The following is an 18,744-nucleotide window of genomic DNA, read 5'->3' on the forward strand; positions in this document are numbered from 1 at the left end:
GGGAATCTCTGAGGTTCCAAGGCTTTTGTGGTGATTTGTTTGGGTTTTTTTTATTAGGCTGTTTGTGGACGGGGAAAAAACCCAACATGTGGCTCAGACCCCAGGCTATTTTGAGGGTGTTTTTGTTTTGGTTTTTGGGGTGTGTGTTTGTGGTTTGTTTGGTTTTTTTTTTTTTTTTTTTCTTTTTTTTTTTTTTTTTCTTTCAGTGGTCTGATTAAGCAATTCAAGAGAGAATCAAGTTCAGGGAAATTTCTGAGCAGTGTAAATGTTTTCTGATGCAGGCTATATTGCTGTAGAGTATTTGGGCTTTTTTGTGACCTAAAAGCAGAAGATTGCTTAATACTTAAACCATTTCCAAAATTATTGTTGTTCAAGAGGTTTTTTCTGGGTTTTTTTTTGTTTTGTTGGGGTTTTTTTTGAACCACAGGGAGGGAGCATGTAAAAGTGTGGCATAAACAATGTGAACGTCTCAAGCTTGTCCTTCATGGACTGTGCTTGAAGTGAAGGTGTGGAGGTCTGTGTCCTGAGGATGAGCATGCGGAGCAGTTGTAGCATTCTGAAAAATGGTGTGTGAGAGTGGATTTTGTTACTTCTTCCTTGTGATTCTTCACGTTCTTTCAGCTGTTTGCAGGAACGTGTAAAGATCTTCCTTACTAGGTGTTGCAACAAACAGTTGTTACAATTTATTTGCATTCCTGATCGCTTGTTGGGTTTATATTTTCTAGTTGGTGGAAGCAGACTTCCTTTTCTTGTAGTCCATGATGTTTCCTTCTCTGTCCTTGAAAACAGTCCTCCTGAAAAGTCTGGACTTCGGAAATCCAGCTTTAGCTTTAGCAGTGGTCTCTTTTACTACTTTGCAGGTCATTTCAGCTATATTATAAGAAGCTTAAAATGGGTAAGAGGCAGGAAAAGAGCAGAGCTGCGTGAGTGTTTATAAAATTTTGCTCCATAAATTAAAAACCATTCTAAAAGTTGCTCAGGGGTTCAGAGGAAAATGCTGTGCTGCTTTGTCCTGAGGATATCTTAAAAGGATTTGCTGTGAAGTTGTGCGGCTGTGGAAATCACCAGGCTTCTCTGGATTTCTGGGGGGAGGTTTCCTATTTGTTCAGCTGGAATTTGGTGCAGCTTTCTCCGATAGCCTTGCATGTCTTGAATGATAAGACAACGCTAGGATCGGTCTATATTTGTTGCTCTTTTTTTCCTTCAAATCCCAGGGAAAAATAAGTTAACTGACAGTGCAAAATACTTTATGGCCTAATGCTGCTGCTTCTGTTTGTGGAAGGGGCCAGAGCGAAAACTGCTGCATCTGTTTGGTACAAAGATGCATTAAATATCCCAGCTTCTGCTTGCCTGATGTGGATTACAGACTTGAAACATACTATCAGCGCCTGAGCTGGCTTCTGCAAAATAGCAGGAGTTTGGCTGTGCGGTGTGTTTGAAGTGGTGCGGTTCTTAATGCACGCTTTCAAACTGCTCAATAATGCTGGATCCAAGTAAATGATAACTGAAAACTTGTGAACTGTAAGTTCCCAGAAACAAAAATGTGGTGTTGAGAAAATATTTTCCCCTTTTTTCTGAATTAAAACACAGGTACGATTAATTTTGGTTTTTATGCTTCTATGGTACAGTCATTCGAACAGTCTAAGTTGTCCAGAGTTGCAGAATATGTGAGGAAGGATATGGAAATGGTTTCACCTACTGTTTGTAAAACATTTAATAGTGAAAGTAAAGAGCAAACTGCGTAGGTATATATTCTGTTATATGCACCTGCCAGCTTCTCAAATTTTGTTTTGCTGTAAGTGTTAAACAGTCTTTTGGAAGACTGGAAGTGGAATAAAACAACATGATTGAATATTTAATAATTTAAGCTGTGTAGAACATGTGCACAGATTAACCTTGGTTTTCTTCTTTCACTTTGGTACAAAGCTGTGAGTATAAGAATGAAACTACACAGCAAAAGAAGAAAAAAGAAAAATAAAAGTTGTTTATATTGTTATGGTTTGTCAGTCTGATTCTTCTTTGCTTTGAATAGAATTTTTCATTCACAGGATTCGGTAGAACTTGACTTTGTTCTGGATTTTCCTTTTTTAAGAGGGGTGGATAAAATCAGACAGGCCACTTTTAGCTTCAGCACTGGCAGGAAAGTTGCAAGTTTTTGCTCCCAGTGTGCAGGAATCTGAGACCTAGTTGTTTGGCAGGGAAGATGGAAACTGTCCACCCAGCTGGTGCCACCAACATGATGTACTGACTCCTGTGCTTCGTGGCCTGTTGCCAAGGGCAGTTCTAGAGATGTTGGTAGTTGACTCACCAGGACTTTAAGGACTGCTTTTGAGTTGCAAATCAAAAATCCTGATTTTGATCTTTTGACTGATAGTTAGGGTATTCAGAGAAAAACAAAATCTAAGAGCATCTCTGCCATATTTTTCTTTGGCAAATAATAACCTAGTGGAGAGAACTCATGGATGGAACCTGGGGCTGTTCCAGACACCTTAAAAACCTGATTTGGGTTAAAACAAAAGTTGAATTTGGAGAAGAATAACTCTTCTTTAGATAAACCATTGGATTTTCTAACTCTTTCAGAGGAAGTTACAGTGCAGGACAACATTAAGAACTTTATAGTCAAAAGGTTTTCTGCTTCTCAGTGACCTCTCCATTAAATGTGCAACTTACTACAAATAACTTTGAGCGGATGCTACAATTTGTTTTTACAATTTTGCTTTACAATAGAAGATTGCTTTGTTACTTTTAAGCAGTAGAGAACTTAAAAGAAGAAGGTTCTCCTGATGCAGTCTGGTGTCTTCACACCTCTTCTTGCACATTTTGGTTTTTCCTCCCATTTTTGTATTGATTCACCAGTTCTGAAAGCCTGTCATCCTTAAAGCTGTTAACAATGCAACTCTCCAGCTCAAGTGCTTTTCTGTTTTTAATGCATTCAAGGAGAAAACAGGCATGTATTTGAGATATTAAGAATGTTTCATGCTTGCCATAAAACTCCAAAAGCTGCTGTATAGTCAGGAGAATGACAGAAGAGTGCTCAATGTTTCATCCTCCTCTATTCTTTCAAAATAAAAACCAAAAAAACAGCCTTAAAGATTTGGCCAAAATCCAGTTGATTTTATTTTTGGTTCAATTAAACTATTTGTAGTTATACATTCAAATAATTTTTCCAAAGTGGTAATGCTAACATAGTGTCGGATTCTGCTACAAGTCACCTCTTGCAATAAAGAAATACACAATACTGTCAGGAAATGGGACCCAGGGGCAGGGGGAAGTGTGTGTGTGTGTAGAGAGAGATATGTATTTGTATGCATAAGAGGTTTTCTCTCTGGAATGGCAGACAACTTGCTGAATGTTACAGAGATTGCAGTTACAATAAAAAACATTTGAAATGTCCAATGTGTGATTAAGATCCTATGGGGGTACATAACATTAATGTAATCTAGCACAATCTCATGGGAAATATTCAGTCAACATTATGAAGAGGATGAAATTATAGTATCAAAAGCAGGACAAAGAGTTCATGACTAATTACAAGGTGGTAGTAAACACCTCTGACTTGAAATATATATTGAACTTCTGAGTTCAAACACAGTCCCAGTTTTGCCTGACTTGAGGGAAGACTTTTCCAGTTGTCAGCATAAGCAGAATAACGATGCATGCTCCATGTCTTTGCCATGCAGAAAAAGCTTAACTCAGTCATCAATAAATTAATCTTCATCACCCAAAGGAAAATGTCAGGAAGTTCTAAAAGTAGTTCCAGAATATGTGCACTGGTCTGCCAGCTGGAGTACAGTTGTCTCTTTTTCCAAGGGATTCTTCACATGTGCTGCTTATCTTGTCGAGTGAAGCATGTAATTACAAAACGTTCTTTGCACTTGGGGATGAATGGAGTGGGTTACTCAGAAGTCTTGAGTGTTTTCTTGGTGCAGGTGGGTGCTGGCTTTGGTGTTACGCATACATCGTGAGCTGCAGCCACTGAAAGAAGAGTTGGAATGAAAGGATGAAAGACTTGTTGGTATCCTCCAAGAAAATGTATTGAGACACCACTGTCTCTGTAGCTGGAAGGCAGCTGCTTGGCGATACTTAATATGAAGCATATTGGCAGTGGGGAACCTTGTATTAGGCTTCTTCCTCCTAATCCTCCTTCCCTTGCAAAAAGTGAAGGGGTTTTTCTGTGGTCTCCCTAGCAGAAGATATGCTTTTAAGCTGAAACTTCATAAATTTTCTTAATAAGATTTTTAAAAAGGTAAAGAACTATGTTAAACTCTATTGTCAGTTAATGCCTTTAAACTAAAGTATATTTGATTTAAATTGCCTTATAAGAAAAAAAACTAAGGCTTTCTGAAGCACTTTAAAGATGATATGAAGAGTCTGCAGCTGTGCCTTGCAGCACCAGCTGGAGTCTTACAGAGCAGCTGTTGCTGGCAGATGATGGATACACATGTTTTCCATGTAAAACAGGTAGCAAAATTTTTAGGATGTTTTGCAGACTCTTCCCAATTGGATGACAATTTCAGACCAACTCTCACAGGCTCCCATGAGAACGTGTGCAACAAATAATACAAATAAGATTCAGTATTGTGACTGTGTGTTAGAAATACTGGCGTAAAGCGGTTTACCTCTAGGACATTGAGCTTAATGATTCCATCTCCGTCTTTATCAAAGGCGTGGAATGCCCCTAGAGCAAGGAAACAAAAGTATATGATTAAATTACCGTGTGTGTAAAGATGACCACAAACAGGAAAGCAAATTGTGTTCCTCCTGTGCTGTGGAAAAGCGTGCAGATATTTACCTGCGCCGCCAGCAGGTATTTCTGCTGTGTTTTTCCTCAGCTAATACAAAGATAAATGCAATTGCTTATTTTCTCTTGTGTTTGTATGGGGTGGCTGTCCTATTTTAGATTCCCTAGGCACATAAATTATTAAAACTAGACGTGTTCAGTAGTGCTGTGAGTACAAGAGGGGGTGTGGAGGGACCGGGGCAGCCACTCACTGAACATGGCGTCCAGGCGTACGAAGCAGCAGATGAAGCTGTCGAAGTCGATGTTCATGTTCTTGTCGGCGTAGCGCATGGTGATGATGTCGTAGAGCTGGTTGTTCAGCCGAAAACCTGCAGAGGACCAGAAATGGGGCAGAGCTGGGCCGGGCCTCCTGGGGAGGTTTGCCCACAGGCGCTCCGCAGGCCCGGCCGAGGCTCGGGCTGGAGGCTGCTGCTGCAGCTGCTAAATAAAGTGAAGTAAAGCTGTATGGAGCTTCCCTCTGTCCAGCTGCTTTCTTGAAACAGAAGGAGCACTTTGAAATTACGATTTGGGAGGGCCAAGGGCAGGTGAGTTACCTCACGCTGTAAGCGTGGAGAGGAGAGGTCTGCACCACAGTCTGCAACTTGACTGGGCCGCGTGAGAGCAAAGCAACAAAAACTGGGCGAGAGAAACACAGGAGGAAGTTGCTAGGAAAACACAATTACACAACGGTCCAAAAACAGGTGAGAGAACTCCCTGGCACGGTGTTACCAACCTGTGGCACTGAGCGCACTCGGTAAAGGGTGTGTCAAGATCTGGGCACTGCTGGGCGCTGGTTGAATGCGGGGTCATGCCCAGCCTGTGCGCTGTGAGGCTGAGGCTTCTGTGTTGCAAAATGTGTTCTAAAGTCAGGGCGGAAGGTATTTAAATAATATTTTTTTTGTTTACATTGACAGCTTTCCTGGTGAGAATGGAAACCTGGGAAATAAGAATGCCCCATATTTCTGCAGCAGCAGCAGCAGTCCAAGTCCAGGTGTAGTTTTGTCCGTAGCAAAGGGTCAAATCACTGATGTTTTGTAAAGTACAAGACAGCCATCTGTTCTGTGCCTTGGTGAACTGGTAACTGATGCGCCAAAATACTGCCGAAGAGCAAGTGTCACTGAAATAATCACATTCAGGTTTATAATTTAATTTTTCTAATTAAAGCTGCCACCTTGCTCCCTTAGAGAAACAGCAGCTGGTGAAGACTTGTGCTGTAGAGGGTTGCTGTTCAGGAAAAGAAATGCATTGAACCCTAGGAGCAGTACCTGCATCATTGACGGCATTGCGCATCTCATAGCTGTTAATGGTTCCTGAATGATCCGTGTCATAACGCTTGAAAATTTTCTGGAAAAAAAAGAAAAAAAATAAATACACAACAGAAATAAAAGCTTGTACTTCTGCTGAATGTACCCACTGAGTGAGGATGGGGTGTGTGCCTTAGGCACCTGGAGGCTTTGCCATTTACTTAATATTACTGCTGTCAGGCAGTCTGGGTTGGTAGCACAGCGCTCCTCTCAGTCACAAAGTGAAATAATTCAGATCCATGCTGTGGGAAGCAAAAAGCTCTCCTGTAGAGACTCTCCTTATTTTACTTGAGTTCATGCTGTTAATCCTCTCTCCTGATTAGCGTAATTAAGCTATTTGCAAGGCCTTATTATCCTTCCCATCACCCTCCTCCTCCAATTTGTATGCCTCCGTGTTAGTCTCATGGGGGAAGTCCTTAAATGAGTGCTGGAGCTTCAGAGGTTTAGACTATTTGCTTAGGCTGTGAGTAGGATAAAAGAGACGTTACTTTTCTTTTTAGAAGCTAATTTGCAATTTTTTAGTTTTTGTTGTAGTGTATGTAGGGAGGTCTGGTTTTCCTCCAGAAGCTTTTGTGCTGCAGAAGCAGTGAAGAACAGCACTGTGGACACCAGCAGTACCTGCCAGCTTTTAATCTTGTCCCAGAGATGTCGAAACTCATCGAAATTTATCTTCCCTGAGCCATCTGTCTGTGATGTGAGCATTCAGGGAAAAAACCACAATATTTTAAAGAGAAAATTAATTAAGTCTGCAGCTACTGGTGAAGGGATGAATGTGAAACTTGAGTTCAGGATCTCCTCAGCATTAAGAGCTGGCTGAGCTGTGCAGTAAGATATTTGTAACATTTTGGTTATTGTGTATGGTATTTTGTTCCAGGAGTGTGAAGTACTCTTTATGTGTTGTGTAGAAGCAAACATCTGGTACAGGAGAGAGGCTTGCTCCTGGAACTATCATAAAGTATATGAGAAGGATGTTCTAGTGGGCTCTTTCTAAATACCTCCAAATGTGAAGCTTACTCAACATTTTTAAGACAGAGCTTTCTCCTAGAATGAAGCTCTTTCTGCCTTGCTTAAAATGAATTGACAACTAAGCAAAATGTTGACTAAAGCCATTTACAAAAATGTGTTTAGGCTCCAAGTATTATGGTTTTGAGTTGTAGTTACAATTTTGTTCTGGTTATGAGTGCGCTTATGTTCTTTCAAAATCATGCATTATATCAAATAGGAAAACTGAGTGATGTTGTATTGGAGGTAACTCCACATGGTATCTTGTAGTGTGCTTTATTATACTTGCTCTGAGACAATTTCTGTGTGCATTGCATGCTAAGCACACAGTGGAATGTATAATACGTTATAAACTTGAAGATAAAAGAGAAATACAGTAAGTTTGTTGGCAAGAACTGTGGTTATGTTGAGTTGGTTTAAAAAAAAAAATCCTGCTTTAGTACATGAGCTAGCCAGTCACTGATACCTAAGGAATGGTATCGTACTGACTGACTTCTGTAGTTTTATGTTTTGAGATATTTTCATTTGCTAGCTATGCTAATGTTGAGTTAAGATGTGCCAAACCAGTAATGTTGTGTTATCCGACTACGGAGTGTAATGTCCTGTTCTGCTTCCCTGGCTTACTAAGTTGTGTGTGTGTAGAGGTGGGAAGTAAAACCCAAGTGGACTAGTGTGGTATCAAGCACTCCCCTTTCACCGGAAAAGGATACATCCATTAAAGCAATCATGCTGCGGCAGGATTCCAGTTCAAATCCTTCTGTCTTTAGGTCCTTATCTGAAATAAATGATCCCAGGTGAAAACAGATCATGCAAGTCAGCAAGTACTTCCTCCTCTTAGGTGTAATTCTACTCAAAGTAGAAGCTAAAGCTATTTCCTTCATCCAGCGTGAAGTGAATAGCAGAGAAATCTGAACAGGCTCTAACATTATTGCTTGTGAATTGGAGATGACTTCTCTTGACCTGTTACATAAAATAAAAACCTCTGGAAGACTCTAAATTAACTTCCAGGTAACCAAGCAAGCCCAGGGTCTGTAGGCTAAAGTTTGCTAACCAGGGAGAAAGGCCTGCCTCTCCATTAGAGAAGCCTGCCTCTCGGGCATTTACAGACTGCTAGAAATGCTGTATTATCCTGTGCGGTGCTTCCAATGAACTTCTGCTCATTTCTGCGTAATCAGTACTTGATCACTCGTATAGAGCATCTCAGTGAAAAGATCAGCTTGCTAAAGTGTCAGATGCAAAGTCTATGGAAGTGTAAGTAGGAAGGTAGTAAGTTTGAAACCATAAATAATTTTTAGAGTGCAGCTCGGGTGTCTAGGGTTACATAATATCACAGATTCCTTTGTCTAGGGTTACTGAAAAACATGCTCAAACTCACGTTTTTTTACGACATTATTGAGAACATTCCTGAGTTCTTCGGCATTGATCTCCATGTCCTGGTGGGAAATGTGGTGAGAATGTAATTAATTACAACATTCCTTATTAAGCAGATCACTTCATGGATGGATATGCTAAAAGTATGAAGTCTTTGGTCACTTTTCAGGATGTCATACATATGCTTCAAGCTAAAGCACGTTCTAGTTCGTATAAACATTAGTCCAAATCTTTCTTGAGCCTGCAGTACAACGTAGGTCTAAAGTTACCATATAGCCCTTACTAAACAACAACTGGAATAACGACTAGTAACTTCAAGCTACTCTATAAGCCAAAAAGCAAAATGCAAAAATCCTTGTAACCCATCTGCAGCCTCTTCATTTATGCAGTTCGTTCATCTGTTTTTGCTTTTAACTTCTCTCATTAAGTATGTATTGGAGGGTGCTGTATTTCTAACTTGTTTATTCATGCTCTGCAAAACAGCATCCTGCAGTAGCGATACAAGTAAAAGCCTGAATTTAAATAAGGCTCCTTTGTACACAATGGGAATAGCTTATATGTACATATGAGGATAGCTGTATACTTCATTGGATTTTGATTTGATTTGGCTTATCTTCAGATCTCAAAGGACATTTGACGGAAGGGAATTCAAAGGAAATTTTAAAATTCAGTGTTTTGAATCTGTGAAGCAGTTGATTTAGGTGCTGTTGTGGCTAGGCTGCTTTGATGGCAGAGAGGGGGATCAGCTGCATACTCACATCCCCTGCAATCTGTCGGAAAATATTCCTGAACTGTTTCTCCTCTTCACTCCCCTCACGAGCTTTTGCTGAAGGACGCTGAAAAGAGACAAGCAAAGAAGACATAGAACCTCAGCCCAGCAGGGAAGGGGCCTGGGAGGCTGGACGGCTCACTTGCCCTCATGCGAGGGAGCCTCTGAATCTGGAGCTCTTTGGAGGAACAGGTCATCCTCCTGGTCCTTCCCGCTTTTTTTTGGTTAAATATGTTCCTTGGTGAAACGGCTGAGTATTTAACTTCATCCTATTGTTCTCCTTTCTCTTGGAAGGAGTCTAAATGATTGCTTTCCCTGATAGATGTTTTCTTCTAATTTTTTGTTTCAGAACATTGCACAGGAGAAGTTTGGAGCAGAAGAGGCTCCATAGCCACCCTGTGGGCTCTGAATTGACGAGACGGACTCTGGCTTAAGAGCTCTTTGTAGTGTGGGGGCCCCTTGCTGGAGACAAGTAGCACATGAGACAGCTTCACTTTCGTTGCTTCCTCTGTCTCAGGCACATGCAAAGAGCGAGCCTGAATTCTGAGGATCTGGCTGCTGCATTGCATGTCCCTCACCCGCCTGCAGGCAGAAACTCCAGATTCGCTACCCTGGTCTCCTCTCTGGTAGTGAGAGAAGAGGACGGGTGCAGGAGCTCCTGGGTTTACTTGTCCTTCTTTTCTCCTCTAGCCAACAGGGACAGGTATAGGGATGTGTAATTTGTAACAGGGAGAGGCTGGGGTCATGACCAGGAGCTCCTGGAGCCCCTTGGATGCGATTTCTACGTGTGCCCTGTGTAAAGCAGGTACCCCTTCACAGGGCTGCTCGTGGGGAAGGGATCTCTCTCAGCCAGGATGCTCGCTTGAGAGAGGAACCAGGAGCTGCCTTCAGGAAACTACATCCTCCAGCAAAGGTGTTAAATAATTGAAGGGATAGCCTCTGTTCACTCATGCTCATGAGGCTCATCTAAAACAGCTACTCTAAGATCTGACAAAAAGCTGTTAACTCTCCCATCTCCCTTAAGATACTTCTTTGTCCCATCCCTGTGCTCTCCCCAGCCACTCTTCCACGCTAGCCAGCCCCAGCCCTATTTTCCCCCTCGCCACTTGTTGCAGAAACCTTTTTCTCATCTACGTGGGTTTTTTCACCGTCTTTAGCGTCTTCGTCTGCTGTCAGCTCCTTATTGCTGTTTGCTCTGTCAGAAACAAAGATGATAGGCTAGAAGGAGAAGAAGGAAGAGAGCAAAAGAGAAGTGGAAATTACACAAGAAATAGTGGAAGGGAAAATATTTGGCGACAAGCTTTCTGTGGCAAAGCGCATGCAACAACTGCTCCCGCCCCTGAGAGCATGACCAGAGAAGCCAGAGCTGTGAATGAAAGAAAAGAAGAAGAAAAAACAAGGGAGTGGGACATGGGTGGACTTCTGAAGTTACTGCTCTCCTCATGCTAAAAACCAAGCTGCAAAAGTCTGTCTGCAAACAAGCGCAATCTAGCTTTCCTGTTCAGAAAGCCAGTAACTGTTCAAAAGTTACTTTTTCTTTTTTGTTTAAATGAAATAAGCCACCCAGATTCTTGATTCTCAGTTAAACTGATGAACTTGCCCTTGTCCATGGAGGACAATAGTGCTGAAAGCAGAATCTGAATCCTACATAGAAAAGGAGTATTTGTGTAGGAGCTGGTTAGCTATGAGACGCATATGTTCTCTCTCTGTATTAATTATTGGAGCATTCAGCTATAAGCAGCCACGTGCAATTGTTCTGTTTCAGTTTACTTAAGGAAAACGGCTACAAGATGTGAATGTGTTACCCTGGGGTATTAATTGCAATCAGCCTGTTTTCAGATTAAAATGCCTGAGTACATTTTCAAGGTCCTAAATGTGTTGTGTAGAATCAAAAGGAGAATCCTGATCTTTGTTGACCAGAAACCTCAGGAAAGAGGAGCAGCTGCACTAGGCAATAGAAAGCAAACACAAGGGCACGTGTCTGGAGAAAGGGGGCTTTTCACTAGAACAGGGTGTTGGGGTGCCTGTGGGGGGACAGGCAGGAAGGGCAGTTTGAGCAACCCCGAAGATCAAGCTTGTAAAGCTGAGACGTTCCTGCTGCGCTTTTGCCACCTGCTTGAGGGAGGGGGGTATGTGATGCTAATGCTATTTCATTAGAATTTACTGTAGGAAAACAAAATCTTTGCTGTCTGCAAGTGGCCTCTCTTCCAGTGCCCTTCATTAACTGGGTCAGTTTCCAGATGCAGAGTTTCCAGGTAGTATCAGTGATACCAAGGAACTCTGCTCCTGCGGCATGCATTGCACGTGCCCTTTACCTTGGACTCAGCACATTGCAGAAGTACCTACCTTGCCCTTTTTCTTCTTCTGTACAAAGAGAGACAAAAATTTTAAAGTGTTTCTCAACAGAATTATAGATTTTACCCAGATTATACAGATCTGATGGTAAAGTTTTATTTTTTCTCCTGCCCTTTCTCACATTTATTTTTCCCATTCCTATATTCACACAATTTTTTCCCATTTCCTATATTCATATAGTTTTCGAATCTCCAAAAACAAGAGAAAACTGTACCCACCAAAAAATTGCATACTGAAGGACAGAAATTGCAGAAACCATAGTAAAACAGTGTCCTGTTTCATTTGGGGCTTTGTCTGCTTGAATAAAATCTCTATTGCACCTTTAGCTCTGACTATTCCTTTTCTTCTTCCTAACCCATCAGTGCAGTGGAGACTTCTGTGCCCACAGATCAGAGTTAGCTGAAGTGGCAATTAAATTCCACCAGATTTGGACAGATATTTTGTTATCATGTCAGCAAAGGAAAGGGGAACACTCCTGAGCAAGCTTTGACGGAGCTCAATTCTGTCCAAGAGCATTTCCTCTAGTTTCTTTTTTCTAAGACTAACTATTTTGTTAGCTCTAGTATATTCCCACAAAGATAATGTAAAACTGCAGGCTGGAGAGTTAGAGCTTGTCATGGATGCTAGTGTGAATCAGTGTAGCGTTAGGATCCCTTTCTGGAAAGCATATACTTCAAAATAAGGTACTTTTTTAACTTATTAGCTGAGTTGCCAATTTCACAAAGCATTTTGGAGCATAGAGCTCAGCCTCCCCTGGTAAATGAATAATCTCCACTGATGGAGGCAAAGGCAATGCTTAGCATCCAGCTTCTTTACACCAGGAGCAGATTTCAAATCTGGCAAAAGATTTTGGCCTGAACAAATCAGAAGGTAGTGTATATAAAGCAGGTGTTAATAAAAATATCTTGATGAGAAAATGTGGGAATTTATGCTAAAGGAGTTGTCATGTGGCTGCAAAGGGTTTCCTGCGGTAGGTTTCCCCAGATGCGATGCTCTTCCCTTCCCTACCCCTATTAGTGTACAGAGAGCCCCGGGGCAGTACTTACCGATGGACGCTCTGCCTCAATCATGTTTTCAACCTCCCTAGAAGAAAGCAGAATTTAAGATATCAGGAAAGTGACTGCTGCTGGTGCCACTTGTTTCTGTAGCAGGTTTGTAAGCAGCCACTTCAACTTTCCAAACAGCCTGAGGTGTGGGCTGGCTTCCATTGGAGCTGCAGGCTCCAGATGTGGCTTTTTCCCAGTTTGAGCTGAGCAGCCCAAGCACCACTTCCAGGAGCACTGGTGCCTGGTTTACTCCTCTGAAGAGCCTCGATAACACTGAGCTTTCACAGCTGGGAGTAAAGCAGAAGCTGTTTGGCCTGAGTGCCACTGGCTGTGATTTGCTGAGCTCTGGGAAACGAGTTGAAAAGCAGGATGGAAAAGAAATAACTTCCCACTTCTGTGTTTCGTTCATGATGGAAATGAGAACTGGTTCAATGATCTCTCTGGCCAAAACTTCAGCCAGTGGCACACAGCAATAAAAACCCAACAGGTTCAATTGCTAAAAATTGGTGATGGTATGTTTACAAAGGATATCCTTCAAGTAGTAAGCTTCTCCAAAGACAATTCAAAGCAGGCTCTTGTTAGAATATCAAGGAAGCTTGGAGAAATGCATTTGCAGCTTGGAGTTTCTAATGAGGTTAAGAAAATTAAAAGCAGGGTGTAGCAAACTGGGAAGATGACTGTATCAGACTAGTGAGCTCACTTCCACATTTGCAGACAGAGGAATGGATCTGCAACTTACTCTGAAAGACTTCTTTTCTCTGAGAAGACCCTCAGGATGAATTCTCCCTCCTGGTGGGGTTCATACGTTGATGGGATGATGACGTACTCACTGGGAGGCAGCCGGAAGCGCTCAGAGATTTCTCGCATGTTTATATAGGTCTTACTTCTAGCTTTGGAGGCATTGTAGAGGAAAAAATCCTTTTGCAAGTGGTGCTTAGTGCCATGCATCTGCAGAACAAATGGGTCATTTTGTCTTCAAGAAAGTCTTAGCTGTTCCCCAGGTGGCTTGTCATGCAGGCAGTAAGTGGTCGGGACAGAAAACACAAATGAAGCGGCAGCTTAGCAAGCAGGGAGCTGTGAGGGATGTTAGCTGGGAACAGATATGGAATCTGTGACCTGTAAGTTGCTACTGGCTGGGTCTAGTTGGCTTCTGAGGGCTGCTCCAGGGCCTGCCTGGAGTTGGCTGATTTCTGGTGTGAAAGCACTTTTGTCGGACTGTTTTGTTGGATGCTGAGTTGTGTGTAACCAAAGTTCAGCTGCTTTCCCTGGAAGGTGGCATGGCCAGGAATGGTATATGGAAACTCCCGCACACCATGCGGTAGGGTGAAGGTGCTTTCAGTGGAAATGTGTCCTTGCCTGGACAAAACATTAATTCTATATCTGAAGATACAGATGTATCTAAAGAAACTTGATGATCAAATGTTGCATTGGTTCAAATATTAAAATTAAGAATTGTGGGCTAAGAACACTTGTAAGCTGTTTGCTGCAGAAATAACCACCTGTAAACCAGTCAGCAAAGGCAACGTTCAGACCGTCATCTTCATGTAGCCTTCAGGTGAGCTTGTTTGCAAAATGTGTGATGCCAATGATTCAGCTACCGGCAGGCTCAGAAGAACTTGATCTGTGTACTTTTCATACAATTTCTTCAATGGCTGAAAATACCATTTGTTTTCCAAACAAATTCTGAGACTATAGAGGAGACTCTGTGGCTGCAGGATATAGGCAATTGGTGTTATTTGCAGGAGGACATGGCAGTGGTTTAGGGCACTTCTGCATGGGGCACAATGGCAAAGCGCTTGCTGACACTGCTGCCTGCAGCCTCTGCTCACTGACCAGCTGTGCAAGCCGTGGCCAGGTCACATATGATTAGAAAAGAAGGACTAAGGGAAAGGTGAGGCTGAAAACAGGGTGTGAGTGAGAAGGAATTAAAAATTTCTTGCAAAGTGTTACTAATAAACGCTCAAAGCAGAAAGGTTAGCAGTTTCACTTCTGTTACACCCCTGAAAACAAACTTGACTGGACAGTTTCCTGCTGACTTACAGCCAGGCACAACAGTAACACTAGCTCTGAGCATACACCCAGATGTCATTCTGCCTCCGTTCTGCTCATACCTCTTTGGGCACCTTAGGGAGAAACAAAGAGAAGAAACAGTCAGAGCTTCTAGGTGAGTCTGCTTGTTTACAGATCATACAGAAGGGTGTTCACATAGACTTCTGGGGACGCAGCCAGTAAATGCCCAAACTTGGAATAATTATATAAGCAATTTCTTTCTTTTTTGATTTTGTGGGATCTGCATGAGAACAACTAAGATCTGAAATAAATATGTTTGTGCAAGGGACTGAGTAGATTGACTTTGTGAAGTTGGTAGCAGGGACAGAGGTTAGTCGCTACATAATTGTATGCATCTTGGATGTCTGTTTTCTTTTTTACACTACTCTGTTAATGAAATGTTTAGTTTCCGCAAGGATGAAAGAGAGACTGAAGAATATATGGGAAAGAATACGTTAAAATCTGGTATTAGGTCACCATAAAAGCCTAAAAAGTGTGTTTCTTATAGATGGGGTAAACCCTGAGGTTACTATGGGCTGAATGGTTACAAAACCTTGGATTTCCTTCCTCTCTTTCAGGTTTCCCCTGAGTTTCTTGCAAAGTAAAAATTGCAATTGACGTAGCCAGGCTGAATGATTCAGTGCCTCTCTTGGTAAATGCATACTGTCATGATGTGCAACCACAGAGCTAAGAACAAAGTCTAGAGCTGGTACCTCGTAGATGGCAAAGCCGATGGTGTACAGGTTGGCTCCCAGCTTGCGTTCTTTCCTCCTATTTTTCTGCATCAGTGCAACAAGGAAGCTGCAGACAACTTCTTCATCCTCAGGATCATCATCTTCCTCCAGGAGCTTCAAGCGATACTGGGGATTGGTCCAAAATGTGTCTGTGAAATCCCACCAACAACCCAAAGCAAACATGTAAAGCTTCAGTTTTCTAATGATATTCATGATCAAAGAGAACTTTTAAGTTCCCTGCCTGTAGCTCCTGAGGGACAGGTAAAAATTGGGCTAATACTTTTTTTTTTTTTTTACATGTTATGGGTTTTACATAGTTCTAACAAAAATGCATAGCAAAGGAGGATGTAAAATGAAGAATTGGCACCTGACAAATTTCCAAAGTGCCTAAAGCTATCAGAAAGTGGATTTCCCAAGTGAAGTCTAACTGTTAGAGTGAAATTGATCTCTCTTATCATACTTGGGGCACTGTGAAGTATTTGAACAATGATTTCTCTTTGCCAGGCCTGCCTTTTGGGCTCATGGAGTGCTGTCACAAACCTAGTGACAGAAGGTTTCCAGCTACAAAATTGTGTGCCTTGTCCACTGAGGAAGCAAGACTTTTCCTATGGCCAAGCACTGATCAGGCTGTGGTATGACTTAGCTGGTGGGGTCTAATAGAGTCCCCATCAAAGAGCCCTTATCTTTCTTAAGCTCCATTGCTCACCTGGATAATTGCGGCAACCTCCAGCGGAGCAGCCTCTCACCCAGCGCCCTTCGTTGACTGACACGGTCCAAGTCTGGAGCTTATCGGCTTCCAGAGTATCAGGTGTGAGGTTACAGATCTCAAGTTTTGTGAAGTACCTCATGAAATCTTCAAATGATATCCTGGAGGAATTGAGGGGAAACTGAGCCCAAATGGATTTACCTGGTGGGCGGTTGTCTGAAAGATCTTGGTGAGGTGGAGGGTGATTTATCTTACTGCCACTACCAGGGCAAGATTGCAGTGACAGTGCCATGATTTCCTAGTGCATTGTGCCTGCTGGTTGGTCAATTAGAATCATAGAATCATAGAATCACAGAATAATTAAGGTTGGAAAAGGCCTCAAGGATCATCAAGTCCAACCGTCAACCCAACACCACCTAACCCACTAAACCATGTCCCGAAGCACCACATCTACACGTTTCTTGAACACCTCCAGGGATGGTGACTCCCACTTCCCTGGGCAGCTTGTTCCAATGTCTGATCACTCTTTCAGTGAAGAAATTTTTTCTTATATCTAACCTAAACCTCCACTGGCGCAACTTGGTACAGCTCCAAACTGGGAGGTGCTGGGCTGAGAGGATGGTACGTAGGAAGGGGTGTGGCATAATTAGAAGTACTGTGCTGGTGGCACTCCATAAACCCTGGTGGGAGAATGATGGGATCACGGAGCAGGGTTTATTGGGAATATGAAGGCAAACAGGGATTACTGCAACGGTTTTAGCATATTTAAGTAGTGCAGTGTGGTTAATTTTTGTTGTAGTTGCGTATCTCCTAGAGAAACACAGGTTTTGACTGATACTCTCACCAGAACTCCCCATCCTCAGCAATCTTGTGCTGCAGGCGGACTTTCTCTGCTTCATTAACAAAGTTCCACTCCTCTGACCTTCAAAAGGGTACACAAGTTAGAATATGATTTGCAATACAGTTTTCATTAAAATTTCTAGTCTTTACTGTAAGGCTCGTAGAATGGAAAGTCAAGAGTCATCTTGCTACATCCATATCATTTTTCCTTTGTGACACTTGCAACCATTTGTGTACAATGCTACCCTCCTCTCCACAGGCCCAAATAAAGAAGCAATTGCCCTACTCCTCTCTGCCTTCCCTCCAGACTTCCTCTTAGCAGCCCTGAAAAATCTGCTGAACTGTGCTCATTTTATTTAGCTTGAAGACAAAAGTGTTTGCTGACTCTCATTGCTGGAGCTAATTTCAATTAGCTATTGAAATTCCATTTAGTAAAACCTAGTGAGATGCTTTATCCAAACTCGCTCATGTACTGACATCTTGTTTCATCTAGTTCTTCCATAACTCAAAAGATTTTTCTGCTGTCACATCCTGTTTTGAAAATGGACATTGCTGATCTTGCTAGACAGTAAAACCAGATTGACTGGGCTGTCTCTTCATTTCCATTGATTAAAGACCCATTAATATATTATTTTTTAGGTACTCTTCTTTTTACAGCTTCAGCTAAGCACTCGACTAGGATAAACCTCAAAGTACATGTGTCAAAATTACAGCAAAGACAATCCAGATACCTCATCGTTAAATGTCATGCACAAGCTGCATAAGAGCAAATAAAGCCGCATTATTTTTTTTTCAACTCACATGAAACTCCATTTTACTCACTTGTCACTCCAAGGTCCATTCCATTCTACCTGCCCCCAGGGGTTTCTCAGCCTTACCAGACGTAGTTTTTCCCCTTTAAATGTTGTCTAATTGAAAAAGAATGGAATAAGAATAGACTGAGGGTAGGTTCAAAAGGAAACATTCTGCCTGTCAAATTGCTGATACCAGCTCCTTCTGTGATGGTGCTTTCCTGGGCCATCGCCCAGCCTGACCTGTGGCCACCTTTGCCCAAGGAGACCATGGTAGACTATCCATTTCCCCAGAAAGCCAAACCTTGGACAGGTTTACTTCTCCAAAAGACTTTAATCTATTTAAATATAAATTTTGTTTCCTTAGCTCATAATTTGTTTTGCTTTTTTTTTCCCCCCTCATAGCTTACATGCATGGTTGTAGGCCAGTGTAGACCGCAGCTCCCCATAACTGGAGGAAAGGGACTGCACGTACGTACCTCTTCCACGGCTGTGAGAGAGTACGCGTGACCTTTGACGAGCCCGCAAGACATCCGGGTTTCGTACTGCATTGGCACTATGGTCTGTTAGACACAAGATGAAAATGTAAGAGTCATGTAAAGCCTAAGTTAGGTATTGCCACCTAGGGCTTTTGGAGGGAGGATGGCACCGATCAAGTCACAGAGTTGTTTTTGTCTTGTTCTCTTCTTTGCCTTTGCTGAGGTGGCCAAATTTAGTGCCCACAGAATTAATGTTGTTGGTTAGAAGGGAGTAAAGCATGAACTTAAAAAGCAAAAAGTTAACAGTATCAATTGGAAAGGACATTTTGGGATTTACTTTTCCCTTCATGTAGGTTACTGCTTTTTGGACTTGTGAACTTAAAAAACAAAAGTTAATAATATAAATTGGAAAGGACATTTTGGGACATTTTGGACATTTCCTTCATGTAGGTTACTGCTTTTTGGACTTGAAACATGCTAGTACATAATATGCTTAATCAAAATAGATTTTCTATTAG

General features: G+C 42.0%; 1 protein-coding gene across 1 annotated transcript; it reads right to left on the reverse strand.

Moving 5' to 3' along the window:
- Window positions 1–3,948: 3,948 nt before the first annotated feature.
- Window positions 3,949–18,310, reverse strand: CAPN3 (calpain 3, (p94); the record flags this gene model as incomplete). Its single annotated transcript, XM_010074433.1, has 18 exons — window positions 3,949–3,975; window positions 4,620–4,678; window positions 4,993–5,109; window positions 6,046–6,124; window positions 6,703–6,771; window positions 7,797–7,861; window positions 8,462–8,519; window positions 9,216–9,293; window positions 10,346–10,444; window positions 11,573–11,590; window positions 12,628–12,664; window positions 13,367–13,575; window positions 14,739–14,750; window positions 15,390–15,559; window positions 16,117–16,277; window positions 16,961–17,038; window positions 17,779–17,864; window positions 18,227–18,310. Coding segments are annotated over 18 exons (1,506 nt in total), but the record flags the coding sequence as incomplete, so codon positions are not given.
- Between the last annotated feature and the right edge of the window lie 434 nt (window positions 18,311–18,744).

This window comes from Pterocles gutturalis, unplaced genomic scaffold, assembly GCF_000699245.1.
Source record: "Pterocles gutturalis isolate BGI_N339 unplaced genomic scaffold, ASM69924v1 scaffold20047, whole genome shotgun sequence".
Taxonomy (NCBI): Eukaryota; Metazoa; Chordata; class Aves; order Pterocliformes; family Pteroclidae; genus Pterocles; species Pterocles gutturalis.